The sequence below is a fragment of the Thermobia domestica genome, chromosome 10 (genome assembly GCF_964235325.1).
Source record: "Thermobia domestica chromosome 10, izTheDome1.hap1.1, whole genome shotgun sequence".
Classification (NCBI taxonomy): domain Eukaryota; kingdom Metazoa; phylum Arthropoda; class Insecta; order Zygentoma; family Lepismatidae; genus Thermobia; species Thermobia domestica.
Genome location: NC_137463.1, coordinates 164898876 through 164918730, shown reverse-complemented (window position 1 = coordinate 164918730; position 19855 = coordinate 164898876). Strand labels below are relative to the sequence as shown.

At 33.7% G+C, this 19855-nt stretch overlaps 1 protein-coding gene across 1 annotated transcript; it reads left to right on the top strand.

The window, feature by feature from the left end:
* Positions 1–5830: 5830 nt before the first annotated feature.
* On the top strand, positions 5831–16577 carry LOC145662104 (uncharacterized). The gene is made up of 3 exons (XM_081727438.1): positions 5831–5929; positions 10733–10832; positions 15599–16577. The coding sequence occupies exons 1-3, from the start codon at positions 5912–5914 to the stop codon at positions 15889–15891; spliced, it is 411 nt and encodes a 136-aa protein (XP_081583564.1). The 5' UTR covers positions 5831–5911; the 3' UTR covers positions 15892–16577.
* The last annotated feature ends 3278 nt before the right edge of the window (positions 16578–19855 follow it).

The following is a 19855-nucleotide window of genomic DNA, read 5'->3' as shown; positions in this document are numbered from 1 at the left end:
TTGCATTTCTATTTACATAGTGACTGGAGAACTTCTCTGTAGTTACGTAGGGGTGAGGGGTGGAGAGACTTTGATTTCTCACCAACAATGTACTGGGAAAAAAAGTTCCCTTATGTTGTATTACAGAAAATTATGCACGAAAATGTTCAAAACCGAGCTTTTATATTAAAAATTTCCTGCTGGAAATCTCCTGGACCTTCCACTCGACTGAGGGGTTTTCCAAGCCCCCGGAAAATCCCCTCCTTTCAGCAGACTACGGTACCTCTAAATCCGCCCATGCTTAAAACATGACATTTGTATGCATTCAGGAAAAACACACACATACATAAGAAAGAAACAACTCAATATGGCACATCAAAATATTAACTAGATGAACTTCTTTAAAGCTACCTCATTTTAAAAACAAAAGGTAAGAGAAAGATAACAAAGTGTCGGTGTTGTCAACTTAGAAATTATTTCTAAATAAGAAATAAAATCTTTTTACGTACAAGGTTATTCGTCAATTACTATGTATAAAAATGGATTTATTAAAGATGTTTAGCGTCTACTCTCCAGTGACGGTATGCCTTCATCACTGAAAAACTAAAGGCGGCATGACATACCGCCGCATACCGTCTCACTTCGACCTGCCTCTAATGCCTCGTCTCGACTACAACCGTCAATTGCGTTTTGTACGATACTTTTACGTTGGTAATTGGACATAGATCGGCCTTATTCAATGGCTCGGATTCTAAACCTTTCAATAATATACCTGGAACAGCATTCTTTCTCAGTTTGCATGTAAATAATTCTCCTAGCGTTAGCTTTTCTTTCAGTAAATATGACTGCTCGAAGTCGGACTCTTCAAGATGTTTGGAACAAACACGAGTGTTTTCATTTGGCACAAAAGTTTTCCTATCGATTCTTGGAAACGTAAAAAAATATACTTTATGTTCTCAGCTTTAATCGCATGAGAACTACAACTGAAAACAGCACGTGTTAAGTATTTCTACGTCAATTCACCGACATAGCACGCGCTATTCTAACATGTGTTTTCTACTTCACACTAGTGTTTCTTTCAGAAAAAATGTTCCAGAGGGGGGCATAGTTAGTATTCGGAGGGGCACATTATTTTCACACAGTACTATTATATTTATTATATTATAGACGTATTCTATTGGTATCTTCCAGAGGGCACTCTCAAAACTCCGGGAGGCATTGCCTCTACCAAAAATATGTCTGGAAGAAACACTGCTTCGCACAATACTACGTAATTACTGCTCTCTCTCTCTCTCTTTCTCTCTCTCTAATCCTTTTTTATACTAATGCTGCAGGAAAAACAACAAAAACGTCCCTCAAGAATTCAACACAAAGCAAGACTGCTAACGAACCAAAAACACGATCTATTAAATCCACTGCACAATTAAAGGTTTATCAGCTGCGTTGGGAGTGGTTGCTGAGTCACATTGAGTTCCTCGCGTAGCCCACGAGTGACGTCAGCATTTGCGATTCAGCAAAAGCAAATGCCTATAGAAGCCTGAATGAGACGTCTTATCAAGATTTTAAAAAAATACGGGTCTCTTAGTTTTGTTACTCTTTTTATTGCACCAAACTTGTTTTTAACTCGAACTGTTCCTTTAAGAGATTTGCAAAATGTCCGAGTATAATACTCGACACCACAGCCTGACTGTTGGGCATAATTAAATATTCTATTCCAAAGCAACAGACTGTTGATTTATTCTCTACACATGCAAATTCCGATATAATTCCAAAAACATTGTGATTTGGTTATTATGATAAGAATATAAGAATGTGTCAAAAGTGCTACTTCTAGATTATTTGGCAATCAAATACTAATTAGTTTGGTGTTTTATCTTGTACTAAAAAAAATAAATTACGTACAACAATTTTGTAATCAAGCTTTACTACTTGAAGAAAAAAATGTAATAGGAGAATTACTGTGTGATGCCAATATCAAGTATAGTCGTGGATCATTTTGGTTAGGTTGGACAAGGTGCTAAGGCGAGTCCTCAAGGAAGTACTTTGAAAACCTACAGAAGTAAGAGAGAGAGAACGTGCATGCTTCTGTTTCTCCGTTAAAAGACAATTTATAGCCGGTCAGAGACAATCTACAATTTCTCTTACTTACACTTAACATCGCACGAGGAGATGTGATAATTTAATTCAACATTAGATGTGAAATTCAAGCATACACCGGTATATTTCTGTTGGGAATCTGAATAGTGCGGAACACATTTGAAACACGGTTTGAGCCCAAAAATATCCTAAACAAGTGCCAATTCGGAGATATAACAACTACAGCATCTTCTCGGCGAAACATCTCTTTCAGTGTTCCCTTACCTAAGCACTATTTATATAATAGTTGATTGAAAAAGTTAAATGAAATAACTGAAATAAATATTTAAAATAAGAAAATAAGGACTCTTAACCCTCAAATGCATATCATGGGTCTCAGAGGCCCGGCACCTTGAAGAAAGTGCATTGATTTGGTCATTTTTCAGATTTGCACGGTAATTTTCTCTGACACCTTTCAAAATTTATTCAGGACTAACTTCATAGAAGCAATTTACATAAATCGTCAGAAATAAGACATTTATTGATAGTTTTTCATTTATTACATAACATGGGTCTCAGAGGCCCGCTAAAACTTTTACGCTAGTTTGTCCAGTATCTCTCACGGAAATGTTGTGTTTATCCTTTCTTAAGTTATACTTATGTGTTTTTCTGTTTATGAAGTGAATGGTGTCTCAGAAGGGGAAGCTCCTGTAATTGTGGTATTCCGGTGTTAATGTCTGGAGGAGAGTACGGTAAAAATATTATTTTGTTTTATATGTATTCTTTTCTGTCATTTCCAGTTATATATAGAAACAATAGTTGTGAGTGGGTCCTTTGCACGTTTGTAATTCCTAAATCTGGCAGAAGAGTCAAATCGATTTCCAGACCTTCGTTAATTACTTAGAAACATAAGAAGATTGAAAATGTTAAATTTCCTGAACTGCTTGTTTCCTGTGTGTGATATGGGTGTCTTGGGTTGAATTGAAATCTAAATAAGTTTTTGTCTCTTGTGTGGAATTGTTCAATATAAATAACGTAACTAAAGCAAAATACGGTATATGTATGTGTCACTAAACACATGCGCCAGATTGCAATGTGTCTACCATTTTACAGGCAAGTCACAAGTCAATATTTAGCCATCTCTCATAAAAATCTATACTTGTATAACTTTATTTTCAGTGTCAATGAAATAAAAATAATTTAACTTTGCTATTCGTTTTGCTTTTTCAGGAGAAAATAAAAGAACCGTTAGATGATGATGAGATAAGATATATTACGGAACGAAGGCTGGTCGAGTGAGGAGGACGATAGCCCGGATGTAAACATACATGCCTCATATGATGAAGATTCAGATGCGGAACAGTTAGCCTCAATTTCTTCGACTCAATTATCATTACTTGGAGAAATGTAACTACGAAAGAACTCGAAGCTTTCATTGGAATATTAATATTGGCGGAAATTGAAAAAACGGAGACACTTCACTCCGTGTAAATCCACACTATCGATCATTTGCTTGTGAATAGATTTGAAACAAGAGGAAAGTTGTTTGACGATAAAAGGATCAGGAAAGAAAGGGTAAAAACAGGCCGACTGGCTTCTTTTCGATACGTGACGAACAGTTTGTTTGTTTTAGAGGACAATGTCAATTCGTTCAATACACACCTAGTACACCAACAAAATATGGACATAAAATGTTTTTGTTGTGTGATACGAAAAGTAGACATGCATAATGATGGAATAATATACAAGAGAAGAGAGGCAAATAACCCTGTACCAAACGATTTGGCCAAGAGGTAGTTCTTGAGTTAGCGTAGTTCTTCTTAGCACAACGCATGCACACACACACACACACGCACACACACACACACAAATTATTCCAGAGATTGAGAACAAACCAGATATAATCATATATTACAATAAATCGAAAGAAGCAGTGTATTGTGTCTACCAGATGCCAAGAAACTACACCACAAAACTAAAATCAAAGAAATTGACCATGTGTTTTGTTTTTCAACATACTAGATGTAGCATGTGTAAACCTTTCCCTATGTATGAGTCACAACATGTAATTTCTTTCCCAAGAATTCATTCAAGGGAAGAATTTAAAAAAAAAAAAAAACTAGCAAAAGAATTAACGTTACCCTACATGGAAGAAAGATATAAAATTACCCATCTTCAGGAAAGAAGAAGAACTGCATTTGATGTCTGTGGACTAAATTCCCGTGAAAACTGACGCGATTCTTTTCCAGAAATACGAAAGAGATGCTATAAATGTCCAGTAAGCAGAGACAGTAAAAGTAAAATGGTGTGTTTCGATTGCACAAAAACTGTTTGTGGTGAGCACAGTGTAATTGTGTGCAGTGATTGCAAGCACTAATAGTAGCTTAGCTTCAAAAGGAACAATTTGCTGGAGATATGTCACAAAGAAAAGTAAACGGGTGTTATTATATAAGTTGACTGTAAACCAACTACAAAGTTTAGCGTAGACGGTAATGAGTATGTTTTCGCAAAAATATTGTGGGTTATATTACTAGAAATCTTTCAACCAAAATTGTTATACATTAATAGAGTTATATACTATACTGTTATATACTAATACAGTTTGTAATATATATGACAAGAAGCAACAAAAAACAGTCATTTGACTTTTAACAATGTTAACCTCTGTTGTAATTCTGAAATATAATGAAAATTACAGAATAAACACTTTTTTCATTTATTTGAAATGCGGGCCTGAGAGACCCATGTTAGGCATTTGTGTAGGAAAAATTGGCCATGCATTAGAGGGTTAAACTACGACTTGGAAGCATAAAGTAGTTGAAACATCACATTTTCTTTAACAAAAATAAATATTAAGAAATAAACGGAAATTTTGCATTATTTGAAACAGATTGTTTTAAAGTGTTGGCAATAGAGTTACTTGCAGTATTGCGTGAATGGTAGTTGTGCCATTTTAAAATGTTTATATACACAAATAATAATAATAATAATAATAATAATAATAATAATAATAATAATAATAATAATAATAATAATAATAATAATAATAATAATAATAACTACACAATACTAGCATGAGAATTTTATTTTTATTTCATCCTGTTTCAAAATTCGTAGCTTAAAGTTTTTTATTTTTATTATTTTTAATTTATAAACTAAAAATGACTGACTTTTGTAAAAAACATAATAATAATACGGAAAATTATAGTATTGGTTTGACGTTGCTGCTCTGTATAACTTCAGGTTGTTTCCTGCCTCGGAAGAAAACTACATGATAATTATTTACAATAAATATGACGTAAATATGAAAAATACATAAGGAGGTTGGAGTATAACACCTCGAATCCGGGACAGAAACAGAAATTGCATGCACGCAATTAAACGTTTAGCTAAATTGTTAAAAAAAAAAAGTTTTCCTTCTTTTTCTTTCTTTCTTTGAGGACTAAACACAAGGTCATGTCAAGGGTGAAGGATGATGCTTTGATTTTTGTTTTTTTCTTCTTGGTGGACCTTACGTCCCTTGCCATCTAAGAATTTAAGAAACAAAACACGATTCCAATATCGTGCAAAAGAAACAGGGATGTTTTACAGTCTCTCATTCTGTGGGTAACTAGTGAAAGTGTTTTTTGCTAGCCTAATGGGATGAATATATGTCGAATCGTGGTGAATAACTTGGACTGCCAATCAACCAGATGACCTTCCATTGGAAGCCACTCCTCTATTATTTGCCTTTTTTTCCTTTAGCTGTTCTTCTTTAAATCTTGCATATAAATAGAGAACATCCAATTGACTAAAACATAGAAATTTTTGTGTGTTTGTAGCAAGTTACTGTTGTTACACTCTTACTTTGGATACCATGTCTGTGAAACATATGGTAAGTTCTTGTATTATTTTTCATCCATGTTGCGTGAAAATGAAAATTTTGGAATTCTACGAGAAATAAATACTACTGTATAATCTCTGTTAGAAAGTTTCTATTCTTAGGTAGATTAATGTATTATCCATACTGCGCAAATTCCTCATATTTTGCTACACAAATAACGAATTTTCTCTTAGATTTCGTACCCCTTGACTATTAATTTTAAAAAATGAACAAAAGTCCTAAATAGTGTTCTTTAGATTGTGCTACTTCAAAAAATTAAATTTGGAACATGAAACAATATAGGATATTTTGCTTTTTATAGTTTATTAAAGTAAAAACTGCCTTTTATAATATTTGTGGCTCTTACTGTCTGCATTTTACTTTTTGGGGATATAAAACTAAATTTTATTGTGAAACAAAATGAGTATTATAGTTAGTTATGATTGATTTTAAAATGGAATCTTAATTTAATCTTTTACGCCATCTACATCCTAGATTGTAAATGTTCAGATAATCCGGTATTAACTTGCTAACCAAAGCTAGATTATTATGTAGCACATTGAATCCGCAACACGCTAAAACTACAATTACATATTTTGGCCTGAATCGAACAATGGACTTTCCAGCTTCATTGGTGAATATAACACCACAGAACTAAAAGTATCATGATTAGGTTTACTTCCTAACTAGGATACACAGAAACTTATCTCTGATATATAATAGTGGTATAACATCGAGTATTGGAAAACAGACTAGGGAATAATTTTGCTTTTCCGTTATATGTGAAAAAAAGTTAAATTGACTACATAAAATATTTATTAGTCAATTATACAAGTCGTTGTTTCTTATAATCATTAAAATTTGTTGGAAATCAGTACCAAAATACAAGCGTGAACATGATTTTTGTTTGGAATTGAAACGATGGATAGATAATTTTAAATGAGAAAAATTATAATAACAATTCCTGAATATTTAACGAAGTTTATTCCTATCCATAGAATTTGCCATCGTTTTGCTTGGTAAAGCTTGGGTTTCACAGTGAAAGAATAATCAGACATGTAATTAATTTATTCATTTTTTTCTAGTTTAGAAGTGACGGAAATGTCGAAAAGATTTTAAAACGTACTGGTTTGTAGAAATGCTACATACTTCATCGTTCGTAACACTTAGATTTATTCAATTCTACCTTTCGAGCAACATTTGAACCTATCTGCTAATAGTTTACATTAATTTTGATGTCAGGTGCTACAAATCAATAATATATTTAGTGTAAAATATATACTTTAAGTGAAAATAAAGATAAAATCAAGCAGTTTGCCTAAACTTCGAAACAATTACTTAACCCTTCCATGGTAACATATTATGAGATGCATTGCATACTGATGATAATTATATTCTCAAACATAAGGAAATTAAATGAAGTACGGAATTGTTTGCTTCAAAAATTCTAGAACACCCTTTAGATACGAGCATCCATGCAAAGTTAACAGAGCACTGTCATATAACTTATGTTATTGCTCCTTCCCTTAATTTTTTGGATGGGGAGAGAAAATTTCATGCTGTAACTTCAATCTACGTAAGTACTAGATTATGAACATTTAGATTTCACATTGAAATGTATACGTGTTAAATCAATATTGTTAGATATTTTCTTCTTAGAGTTAATACTCTTCATCAAAGAAAAACATTTCTTCAAAATGTTCGAATGATTTTGAATCTACTCCGATGCAAAGTAAAACTATAGATTTTCCTGCAAAGTATTTTAGTCATAGAACTTTCAAAAGATATATTGTCTAAAGTTCAGTCTGAAATTCGTTTACTTCCAATGTTACTTTGAGAAAATGTAACGAAATATATTTAAACTTATTCTTTCTACAGACAGAACATAAACGTAGAACACATAATATACAAGACGATACTTTGAAAGCATCAATTTGCGATTCCAGAAAACTGGTGTAAACACTCGAATAATTTTGGCTCCACTGTCAAAGGAAACTTGATGTAATTAATAAAGAAAATATTGAGAACGTCTAGGTGAATTGCGTGGCAATTTACAAAATACATAAAACATCTCTAAATCCAATATAACATCCCTAGATCAAAATTCATTTCACATACTGTATATTCTCTCTTCCTACATTGAAGTATTTTTTACGTTTCGTATGAAATAATTTTAGTGGTAAATTTCTTGATTCTACGCAGCTTGACGCATCACTAGCATAAATATAGTATATTTTATTTTTGAGATGTAAATACTAAAAGGTATTATCACAATTTAGTTTTCTATCATTTGGTGATGGAATATGTGGACAGTAGTTGTAAACTGCGGTGTTTCCAACACATAAAATTGAACAGTTCAAGATATGGTAATGTAATCAACAGTTTCTCAAACTTGAAATTAAACTTCAAATAATACAGAGTAGTTTTAGCGCGTTTCTTCTATACATCTAATCTGGTAAATCTGTATTTCTCCGTACTTGAAAGCCAGAAGTAACTTTAGCCCACTTTTTCATAGAGTTTTCATTAGAAAATGTTTCAGTTGTATGTTTTTTATTATCCACTAATATGAATTACTTATTTTTGAATAAGAAAAAAGTCACCCCCTAATTAAGATACCCAACTTCAGATAGAACACTATATTCGATATACTGAAAATTATAAGTTGTATTTTAAGTAACGTTTAATGAAACTTGTAGCAATGAATTCTTCGTAGACCATATATTAGGATATAATTAGACAATGATTTAAAAGAATTACACCATCTCGTAATGAACCTCTGTATATATATAAAATAGTACGCTTATAACGTTCCTTTTCAGCGCCAAGGTCATTTGGGATCTGAATCTACATCTTAGCATGGAGGTTAACGTGGAATCTAAACCATGTATCCCACCAAGCTTCCTGCTCAAAAAACGTGAGCATAAAACCGTCTAACCAGAATATAGTTATATTTACGTTGTTCTTTGATTTTTAGCTTCCTCGTGGCTGTATCGTTAACGAACGTTAAGCGTGGGAGATTTGGGTTTGATTCTCGGTACAAGCTCATGTGGTTCAGATCCCACGTTCAGTTGTAAATCTACGTCTATATAGCTTCAGTGTTAAAAGCGAACCTAAACTCCAAGTCAACCAATCTTTTATTTTTGAATTCTAAGTTTTAGCAGTACTTAGCAAGCAGAAGACTTGATTGAACTTTCATTTAAAAACGAACTAAGTTCGATGAACTGGAAATATCAAACATTAATTCTGAGATATCTGATCCTTTCAAAAGTTGTACATACAATGTATTTAATTTGCTTTTTCTCACTGAAGTTTATTCAGTTAACAACGTAATATCAGAAAGATGTTTGTTTGCATTTGGAAACACAAACGAAAGAGAATACCATGAGAAAAATAGCATTGAGTATGACTAACCGGTCGCACACCTTAACTAATATACCGGTACTAAAATTGTTCCAGATATGTATGCGAATCAGACTGTCTCTTTTATAATTCAATAACACATCGTGGATAACGGCAGATACTTTGATTTAAGAAAGCATCCCTGACATATTAGCAAGTGTTTAATCAACAAATGAATAAATAATTAAAGAAAGGACCTGAGGCCATTTTATGTTGCTTTAAGATATTAAAAGAAAACTTTTTAAATCCAGGACTGCAGACCTCTTTTTGCGCTCAACATACACTCCAATGTTATGGTTATATCGTTGTTACACCTTCGACACTTGCCCTTTCTATACACAAGGTTGCGTAGAGTCAGAAAAGATCACAAACTAAATTTCAGAAAAATGTAACCCAGGTCCTTTCTATATTTATCAAACGTAAAAGATATCCTCAACTTATTTACAAAAATGAAATGAAATCTTTCAGTTTAACGTCCTATTATTATGTCCTTTATTCTAAAGATATGATGATTAAAGCAAGTGAATGATGATGGGAGAATTGGGGGAATGAGAAAGTGTGGCGAAACGGGAGTACCCCGAGAAAACTCGCGGACACGATGTTGTCCACCATAAACTTACTTGACTGGGGATCGAACCAGGGATCTCATGCAGCAGAGGTATGCGCTCTACCACTGAGCTACCGTGCCTCCTCAAGTTATTTACAATGCTCACTGTTATTTTAAAAAAAAAAACTAATTTAGAGATGAAGACTATGGCCATTTTTTGTAGCATATGTATTTGGTGAAGACGTTTAAAGTGGAGACACTGAATCCGACTCAACGTGTTATAATAACTAATTTTAAAGAGAGATAAATAGTATTTTACCCATTATTTTTCAAATATTAAGAATTTCAGCAGGAACAAACACAACTACCCATATTAAGTTGTCAATGTCTGTTAAATACTTATCAAAAATTTATTTACAAGTTGGTACCGGAACGATCTCAGACTTCTCACAGTTGAGGGATGATCCAACGAAAAATACGTTCGATTGAAGGGAATAGGAAAGCAAATATTTCGACACGACTTTACTGACGGTTGGTTGGTTGAATTAGAGTTTAGCGTCCCTTTCAGCACCGACCTGCCTTAACGTGAAGTTTGAACCACATGTGCTCCTGCCGAGAATCGAACAGGAGTCTCCGGACATGTATTTCATTGAAGATATAAGACTTTTTAAATATACAAGATATTTAATATTGCACTTTGATCTCATATTCTGAATTTTTCTTTCGAAGATTTACTTAGATAGTTTTTATTACTGTGATAGAAAATAGAGGCTATAGTACACGAACAGCTCTTACATAGACATTATTCAAGTAAGAATATCTAATTTAGTTATCCTTGTAATAGCGGTTGTGTCAATCTTTGTTTGTAGGGAGTCCTTCTTTTGGTGTTGGCAGCCCTTGTAGCAGTGAATGCTCAGGGACCTAAGGATGGAGCTGCCGGAAGCCCACCTCCTTTCGGAAATGCAGTAGGTAAGTCTATACAAAACAGCGATAAAGAGTGATAAAGCCATTATAATTTCGTTTCTAACAATATAACTAAGTTTACTCTTGACATATCGCACACCCGCTGGAAGACTGTTACAAGTCAAAATTACACATTTGTGGAAAAATGAGTTTTAAAGTCTGTTATTCTATCTAAATCCCTCCCTGGAATACTGGTATTTCTGCCATCTAGGTGTTAATTTGTTTACTTACGTTTCTGCGAAAATTCCACCAAGTAGAGCTCGCTTCTCTCTATATTCTCTTTTGAGCGATGATACCTCAAAATTTCCATTTTTTGAGTTGTAACATCTTCCACCCGGTGTGCGATATGTACAGTATTGGGAATAAACGTAAATATACGATGTGTTCCGATATAGAGGGTCAAAATCGTACAGACAATTCTTCACATAAAAACAAAACAAAAAGTAAAGAAAGGAAAAGAAAAAGTATCCAACGCATTGGTCCACAAGAAGTTTATTTCCTTACTAGAACCATTTAAAAATTGGAAATCGATTTAAAACAAGCAGGAAACTAAGGAAATCCTACTCTTAAGAATCGATTGAGTAAAAAACTGCAGTTGGGCAAATCGAAAATTATGTCGTGGAGAATTGCATTAAAATACAACTTTCAAAAGCAATTTGACGATCAAGTTCTCATAAGAAATCTTGTATTGGAAGAATTTTTAATTAAGCACGATTTTAACTTATAGCATACAGCTGGTCGAGGGCTTGAGTTAGAGACCTGCACGGGCCGAATTTTTCGACCCGAGCCCAATCCAGCCCGAATGTGCCTAGACCCGGCCCAGCCCGGGCCCAAAAAATATTGAATATTTTCGGCCCGAGCCCGGCCCGGCCCGGCCCGATAAGTTTTTTTTTAATTCTTGACCCAAGCCCGACCCGGGCCCGATAAATTGTAAAAGTTTCATTTTGTAACATTTTTCACGGGCACACTTCTTCAACGTTTGCCTTTATTCTAATTATCGTTTAACGAAAGTCAATAATTATTACAATTAATCGGCCCCAGCCCGGCGCGACCTGAAGAGAAATCAGTGTCGGCCCGCCCAAGCCCGGCCCGCGGGCCGAGCCGGGTTTCGTGCCTCGGGCCGAGCCCGGCCCATGCAGGTCTCTAGCTTGAGTGCTTCAACTAGGGTAGGTGGAGGCATAATGGACATCTTAAGGTTGACATTGAGTCAGCAACGTTGCTGTAAATGGAAAGTAGATGATTTTGCAGTACAATATTCTTTATTCTTTCTCTTACCAGTGTAAACAGGTGTAAGGCGTGAAAATTTTACCAAACACGTTGTAAGTGCAAATAAATTGGCCTAGTGTAAATGACCGTTTTACCACACTCTCCTGGGCAAAATGACCCCATCCTTGGGGCATATACATATTAACCAAAATTGTGTTCTTTTTCGATAAGGAAATGCTAGTTTACTTATTCATTTGAAATGTTAATGAAACGCTTAATAGTTGTACAACTATAAAACAATGAGCGGAAAACTATGAAAACGAAAATAATACTAATATAAAACTAAATGAAAAAGAAAATACAAAGTGGAATAGAGGGGCTATCAAAAAGTTTCGAGACTATGTGTCTAACATGCCAACAGATGACAAAACAAGGACACACGATCGATCACAGGGAGCACTTATTTTCATACTATTCACAGGGTAATATGGTACCCTGCTCAATTCGTCACGGGGTATTTTGGTCCCCTGTACGATTTTAAGGGTCCATTTTGCCCCGATTCCCAAAATAACTTGCAAAAACCCTTTATCTGCTATCCACCATCTTCCACAAGGAAATCATTCATGATTGTTTGATGCCAAACCTTTCCCACTATCTATATGTATACCATGTTTTATTCAAGTAATTACTTTTTTCAGAACAGGTAGAATATTCACTACATACCTTATGTCGATGTAGAATGAAAATGGTTTTCTCCGCTTATTTCACACGCTATTAAAGGTAGCGACGTCTCCCTTTCTACACACTTCGCGCCACACTAACTACGGCTTGTGCAGTAGTACCAATTTTCTGTCACCAGAAGAACACCGCTATACACCTTGATGACCATCTTGCCCCGGGGAGGGGGGTCATTATGACCCCACTTTTCCTATTCTATTATTGAGCTGAGCGAAGCGAAGCTCTTATACTCGGGTTAGCCGTTTGGTGTCCGCGAACTCCTCCTAGACCGTTTGGCCGATCTCAACCAAACTTAGCACGCTGATAGAGTATGTCGTGCTGAGTGACAACATAGGTCGAAATAAAAAATCCGATGTACCATCGAGGAATAATCACCAAAAAACGCTTCCTCCTAGACCGTTTGGCCGATCTCAACCAAACTTAGCACGCTGATAGAGTATGTCGTGCTGAGTGACAACATAGGTCGAAATAAAAAATCCGATGTACCATCGAGGAATAATCACCGAAAAACGCTTCCTCCTAGACCGTTTGGCCGATCTCAACCAAACTTAGCACGCTGATAGAGTATGTCGTGCTGAGTGACAACATAGGTCGAAATCAAAAATCCGATGTACCATCGAGGAATAATCACCGAAGAACGCTTGCATAGACTTAACATGGGGAAAAAGTTTTCACGCGATTTTTTTGTCAACAATTAAAAATGGCATTTATTATTGCATAATGGCCAGGAATGATTACGTAGTTTAAGCTCGCTCAGCTCATTTCATTGCAATCGGGTACATCCATTGCATTCCTAGTTATTATTAAAAGTAAGATATTTGAAGCTATTCTATCATATTGCAGAGTCAAGTTGTAAGAGGTTAGGTATTGCTCGGGAATTTGCGAATTTAAATCCGAAATTTCTTATTCGTAATTGTAATATCTTTTAGTTGGTTCTACTGTCTGATGCAGTGAGAATGTTAAGGTCTAACTGATAAATGGAAAATTAGCTCCTGTTGAGTTCTTGTCTCTTTTCAGCACCGAGAAAATGTAAGACGTAGACCAATAGTCTAACTTGGAATCTAACATAATGTATGAGCCAAGGTCACCCTACCAAATCGGAAACGCATGCATAGCTATTTAACATTTTATAATCATGGATTACTAAAAGAACATCAACTTCACTTCTTTCCTTGACAACATAGACGATATTTCAAATCTTTTCTCATTCAATATGTGAATTACACTTTTTTATTTTACTAAATACATTCTTGAGACTCCAATGAAAGTCTTCTGACTTCCTTTTTGCAAAGGGACAGGTCAAAATCCCATTTTCTGTCAGAAAAGATTATCGTAACTGATTTGAGAAAGATGGAAGTATTGCTCAGCCTGACACAAACTTTATGCACTCCCTCTTGTCAAACTTACGGTTTATTAAAAGTCACAGGTCACGAAAGTTTTACAGTTCCTTTTTTTCTACCTAGGTATTCTTAATCAATATCCTCAGTGAAAAGTACACCTAGATAATCAAGTGCATCAATGTAAATGTGAAATCGATATACATCATATGATACACTTTGTTGTATACGTATTATAATTTCTAATATCTACAATCAATTGTAAATTCTTCCTCTACCCCTCTTTTTCTTTCCATCGTACTTTTTATCACACCCTTAGTATACAATTTCTTTCCAAACAATATCCCAAACTCCTTATTTTTTGTTTTCAATAACATTCAATCTTTCCTCTGTTACCATTCTCATTACTATCTCATTTTTCGTTTAGCCTAGTTAATTCTTTTAGTCTTCTTCAAATCCGAATTTCCAAAATTTCTAGTCATTTTCCGCCACTTTTACAAAGTGTTTATGTTTCCGCAATACCCTACACAAAAGCATTTGATGAGCCGTTTCCTAACCCTTTACTCAGTCACAGGCGCACAAAATAGTTTTTCTTCCTATAAGTTTCTTATGTCATCTTATTACTTTCATTTCAAGTTAGTTTCATGTCTTCGTTCATAATATTATGTAGGTACAGGAAGCTAGTCAGTATACTTTCTCCCTTCCTATTAACCCAAAAAAAGAAAGAAAAAGAAAGAAAAAGAAAAGAAGCCGTAGGATCACCAGTACAACAAGAGTGTCTTGTCTCTTAATACTATTCTTGTTATAAAGTAAAGCTGTAGAACGTTTTACATTTTAAGTACTTAACATAACGTTACAACCGTGCATAACTCATCAAAAGTAACATTGTTTCTACCTGGAAATGGTTCATATCAATACACCTCTATCAGTTTTATCAGTTTCTCAAAACTTGTAAAAAAGAAAATCTAATGATATATATATATCTGTGTATGTGTGTATGAACTTGACAAACATTTCCTAGGATGTGGTATGTAAATATTTAGTGTTAATTCTTTCTGGGCTCTTAATGCATGTTTATGTACGTATTACAATAGATTTTCACTACCTAACTCTAATTTCAACACAAATTAATGTCAGTGAGGCCTTATTTGACAGGTGTTGCCCAGGGCAATAGCACAACTTTCGAAATTTACGCAAATGATAGGAGAGGAAAAGAAGGAAAATAGATTGTAAAATTGTATTCTTATTGAGAAATCCTTCATATTTTTAGACATTAATCAACACTATTGTTCAAAATAATGATAAGTTATGGAGTAAAAATAACAAGGAAAAAATAAACCTGTTTAAATATATTAATGATTTGTGTTTCCGTTTGCTTCCACACATTTTTAGAGAAGAATTAATATAATAGGAAAATATGCATGTATGTTCAGAAGATATGAATTTTTTTGGCGTTATTCAGTTAAGAAATTCTCTTTCTTATTTTTTTAGGTCCTTACAATCCATACACTCCATACAATCCAGCAGCAGCATATCCAGGCTACAATCCATATAGCCAATACAACCAATACAACCGTCCCAACAGCGCTTACACACCATACAATCCTTACACTCCCTACAATCCATATTCCCAATATCCTGCTAATCCCAACTACTACGCTTCGGCCTCTACTTATCCCTACCGTGGTAATTATCCTAGTTATCCTGGTTATGGAGGCTATCCTGGCTATGGCAATACTTATGGAGGTTATCGTGGTGCCTACAACGCACGTTCTTTCGGCTAAGTTAAGGACACTGAAAATTGGAAAACATCAACTTGAAGTACCTGTCTTCGCAACATGGCTTTTACTATTTGAATACTATTTATGCAATAACGCTTGAACGAACGTACATGTTCTCTCGAACGACTGGATGAACTCTATAAAACTGAAATTGCATACGTTGTTACTATAAAATACTAAATAAATGAACTACAATTTAACTTGTTAAATTGAAGTTGATCTATACAGCTGTAGCATGGAAGAGTCTTCACTTTTCAGCACCCAAAGAAAATATTATAAACGAGAGAACAATATGTTTATTTTATTATTTTTTTAATAAATATAATATTTTGGAAAAGAATACATAATGAGTTGTAAAATGTTCTGTTCAAAGCACGTGAACACACGTATGTATAGAGCAATCGTATATCTGTGGTATCATCTAAACTATTTACGTCTGCATTTCTGTGGTATGAACTGAAACTTTTTTTAAAAAAAATCCAAAGTTATATGGACGTTTTAGGAACTGATATTGTTTTAAGAAAATAGCAGTATAGTTGTTTTTTTTAAAATTCTTTATATCTAAAATATATCCCTTCTTCAATGCAAAAGTGAAAAATAACAGCTTTCTTGTTACACTTTCTGTATAAAGCAAACTTTAAAAATAATTTTCATTTCTTCTTTGTATGCTTTCAATAAAATATGTTTATAATTAAAGTTGAATGTTTTATGTACTTCAGTAATTCATCAAAATCTAATTTGGCGTGCCTTCCAGTAAACAGATCGCTCCGGCTAGTCTGAAGCGTTCCGAACTCGATTTCAGAAGTTGTGAATTGTGGTAGAATATTATGTTTATGTTTCTTTCCTGTGCTCGTCCGTTTCCTCCCACTTCCTTATTCATTTTTTTCATACTTATCTACCTGACTTACCATTCCTCTCATTTGACCTAATTATGAACGTTAAATCATAAAGTTTAATTTTTCATTGGAAGTTCATATTCGTCTTCTACGTCATTGAAGAATGTATGTCTTTGTTTATACACAGCTGATACGAAAGTTGATCAATTACTTTTATTATAAATGTTCCCTAGAAACGGTTAGAAGAGTAAAACTCAAATTTCCTAAGTACATTTTCAACAACAAATCTTCCTCTTTTTCAATTGTCAAATAAACTTACGTTACACAGAAGAAAACACATAGATTAAACTTTTTTTTTTTAATGCCATTATCAATATTATTGACACTCACATTCTGAAGAACGTATTTGAATGATAAGGTATTGAATTCAATATTACAGTATATAGTACTTCAATACCTATAGAAGATTCAAGGCAGTGTTTTGGCTATTTTTCTAATACTTCAACTTCCTGTACTTCTAGCAAAACAGTGGTAAAACTTCCCGTAGTTCATGCAACTTCTTCTCTATATATGTGACTTTCTCTAATTTTTAGTAATTTTCTTCTAATTTTTGCATTGTGTACAACATAGTTGCTGCATATGTTTGTATTAGTACGAGATCTTTATCTCCTTCCGCCTAGTCTTCATTAACTCCGTCACCTACAAAATCTATTTCATTATCTTCTCTCTAGTCTGTTTTGTAGGAAAACTCACACATTTTCTTTGCTTTCCTCATTGCTTTAATACAAATATTCCACACTGTCTACTTTGAACTTCCTCTCTAACATTCCCATTAAGTTCACACTTTCTGAATAAACCTAAGTTATTTTGTTTACTTTTTCTTTCAATTTTTTTTTCAATTCCTAGAATATAGTATGCACGTTCATTATTATTATTCATCGTTATTGTCTTGTAAATTGGTTGCATGTTCTATTCCTTAATAACTGAGCTATATAGTAACTAGAATATTTAAGTACGAACAGAGAACGAACATGAATACTTGTAATAATTACATCTAAACCATCTAAATACCAATACCAATAGTACTTTAATTGCTGAATTCATGAATTTGCAATTCAACTTATCATATCACTATAATACTTAACATATATAAGCAAACATACCTAACACATTATACTTTTATCCGATCATTCTCTGATTATCAACTTTACCTACAAATTACATTACATGGATCTGTGTTCATTGACAACACACATTTTAAAAATAAATATTTATCAGAAGTTAATACATAACATTATCTCAACTGTTTCATTTATTTCTAATTTTGGAATCACTACGTAATATCAATACCTTCTGTGCCAATAAGATTATATCCACTATACAATATTTACTCTCATACCTCTTCACATTTATCGTTATATTCGTCTCTCATATTGTTTCCAAAAAGATTTTCTTGACTGAAGAAATATTTTTTCTCCAAAACTTTATTTCTTTTTTGCCTTGCGAATGACCATTGTAGAGCTTTGTTTTAAAAAGTTCTCACCACTTAGCTCTCTTTAAAAGGACACATCTTTATAACTCTATGCAAAGCAATTTACTATTTTAGCTTGAAAAAATCTTAAAACAGCTAAAGCAGACCTTCCCAACCTGGGGTCCGCAAGACGATTTCAGGAGTCCATAAGCCAATCTGAGAAAAGCACACACAGTGGTAAGAAATACACCATCTTAAGTTAAATTATCGAAGTATTAATAACAAGTCAATTTGCGTGAGACGTTATATTTGACCTACAAGAAGTTACCTATACTCCAAGACTATATCAACCATCACATTGACTGAAATTGTATACCTCGGTGAGTCATACACCTATTATCATGTTTACTTGTTGAAGTTAATACATTTTATTTTATTTTGTTTAGGAAAATGCTTTTTTCTATAATTAATGGGTAGCCGATTGTAGTTTAGTTTTGTTTACGTACTGGATTTATTTATATATTTGCAACATCTTAGTCAAGGTGTCCGACTCTAGGTTTGAAACCCAGCACCACCCATTACGAAGTAGGCATCATACTATTCTAACATGATTATACCACTGCACAGAAAAACAAAAACATTTAGCTCCACCCCCATCCCATAGACTAACAGAAGAAGAAATATAAATACTAACCGTATATTTTACAAGGGGTCCTTCACATGTATTGTAACTCTAAACAGGGCTGCAGTGTGGAAAAGAAAAGGTTGAAAATGGCTGAGCTAAAGAATATTCACAATTGTACAGAGCTTTTAAAATAATGCTATATATATATAAAATCTTATTTTGTGTCAATCAAATGAAAATAGTGTTGTAGTTAAACATTGCTTTCCACATTAATTCTTAAAGTCACTCAGATAATTAAAGTCAACTTATCGTACCAATCATTATGATTTTCAACGACTGGAAGAACTGCTGTCCTTTCCCAAGACACCTTTTTCTGGCTAATTCGTTTAGACTAATTCGTCGTGGGAGGTTGTTCTAGTAGCAAATTGTGCCGAATTAACATTCAAACGAATTCTTTCCTCAACTTTCAAATTTCTCAAAGTGTAGTTTTTAAGATAACATTTGTACTAAATTTCTATTTTCCAATTCCAGTTCCAGTTACCTCCCTTACGGGAGATTTATATAATGAAAGTCCCGGCTTTAGAGCCCTGTGGACTGCTTCACTAATGTTGTTTTAAATGAAAATCGTTTCCAATAAGATTATGTATTAAGATGGCTCGTGCCAAAATGGCCGAATCAGCCTGTTTTAATTATAATTGTTTTTCACACTGTTAATGTAATAAGGAAGGATAAGCGGTGCACAAACATATTGAAATTGAATCACAGTATATTAAAATTGTAACAAATAACAAAAATTGTCAAAAATATTGAAATGTAAATAGTAAAAATTGAATGAAATTTGAGAGCAAAGCTCCCCAATACTTAGTGTTTACAGCGCCATCTCTTATCCCCCCTTCTATTTTCTAGATTCAAAACTATGGAGATTCGGTAACATTGGAAACATACATATGCATTTATAATATTTTAAATCTCATTATTGATAGTAATTTGATCAACAAGAAAATATTTTTAAAAACAGAAGAATTATATGCAGAA

Bases quoted from the DNA above. Each gene is read 5' to 3' on its own strand.
- LOC145662104 (XM_081727438.1), top strand. The intron at 10,833-15,598 runs GTAAGTCTATAC...TTATTTTTTTAG, and splicing joins TCCTTTCGGAAATGCAGTAG to GTCCTTACAATCCATACACT.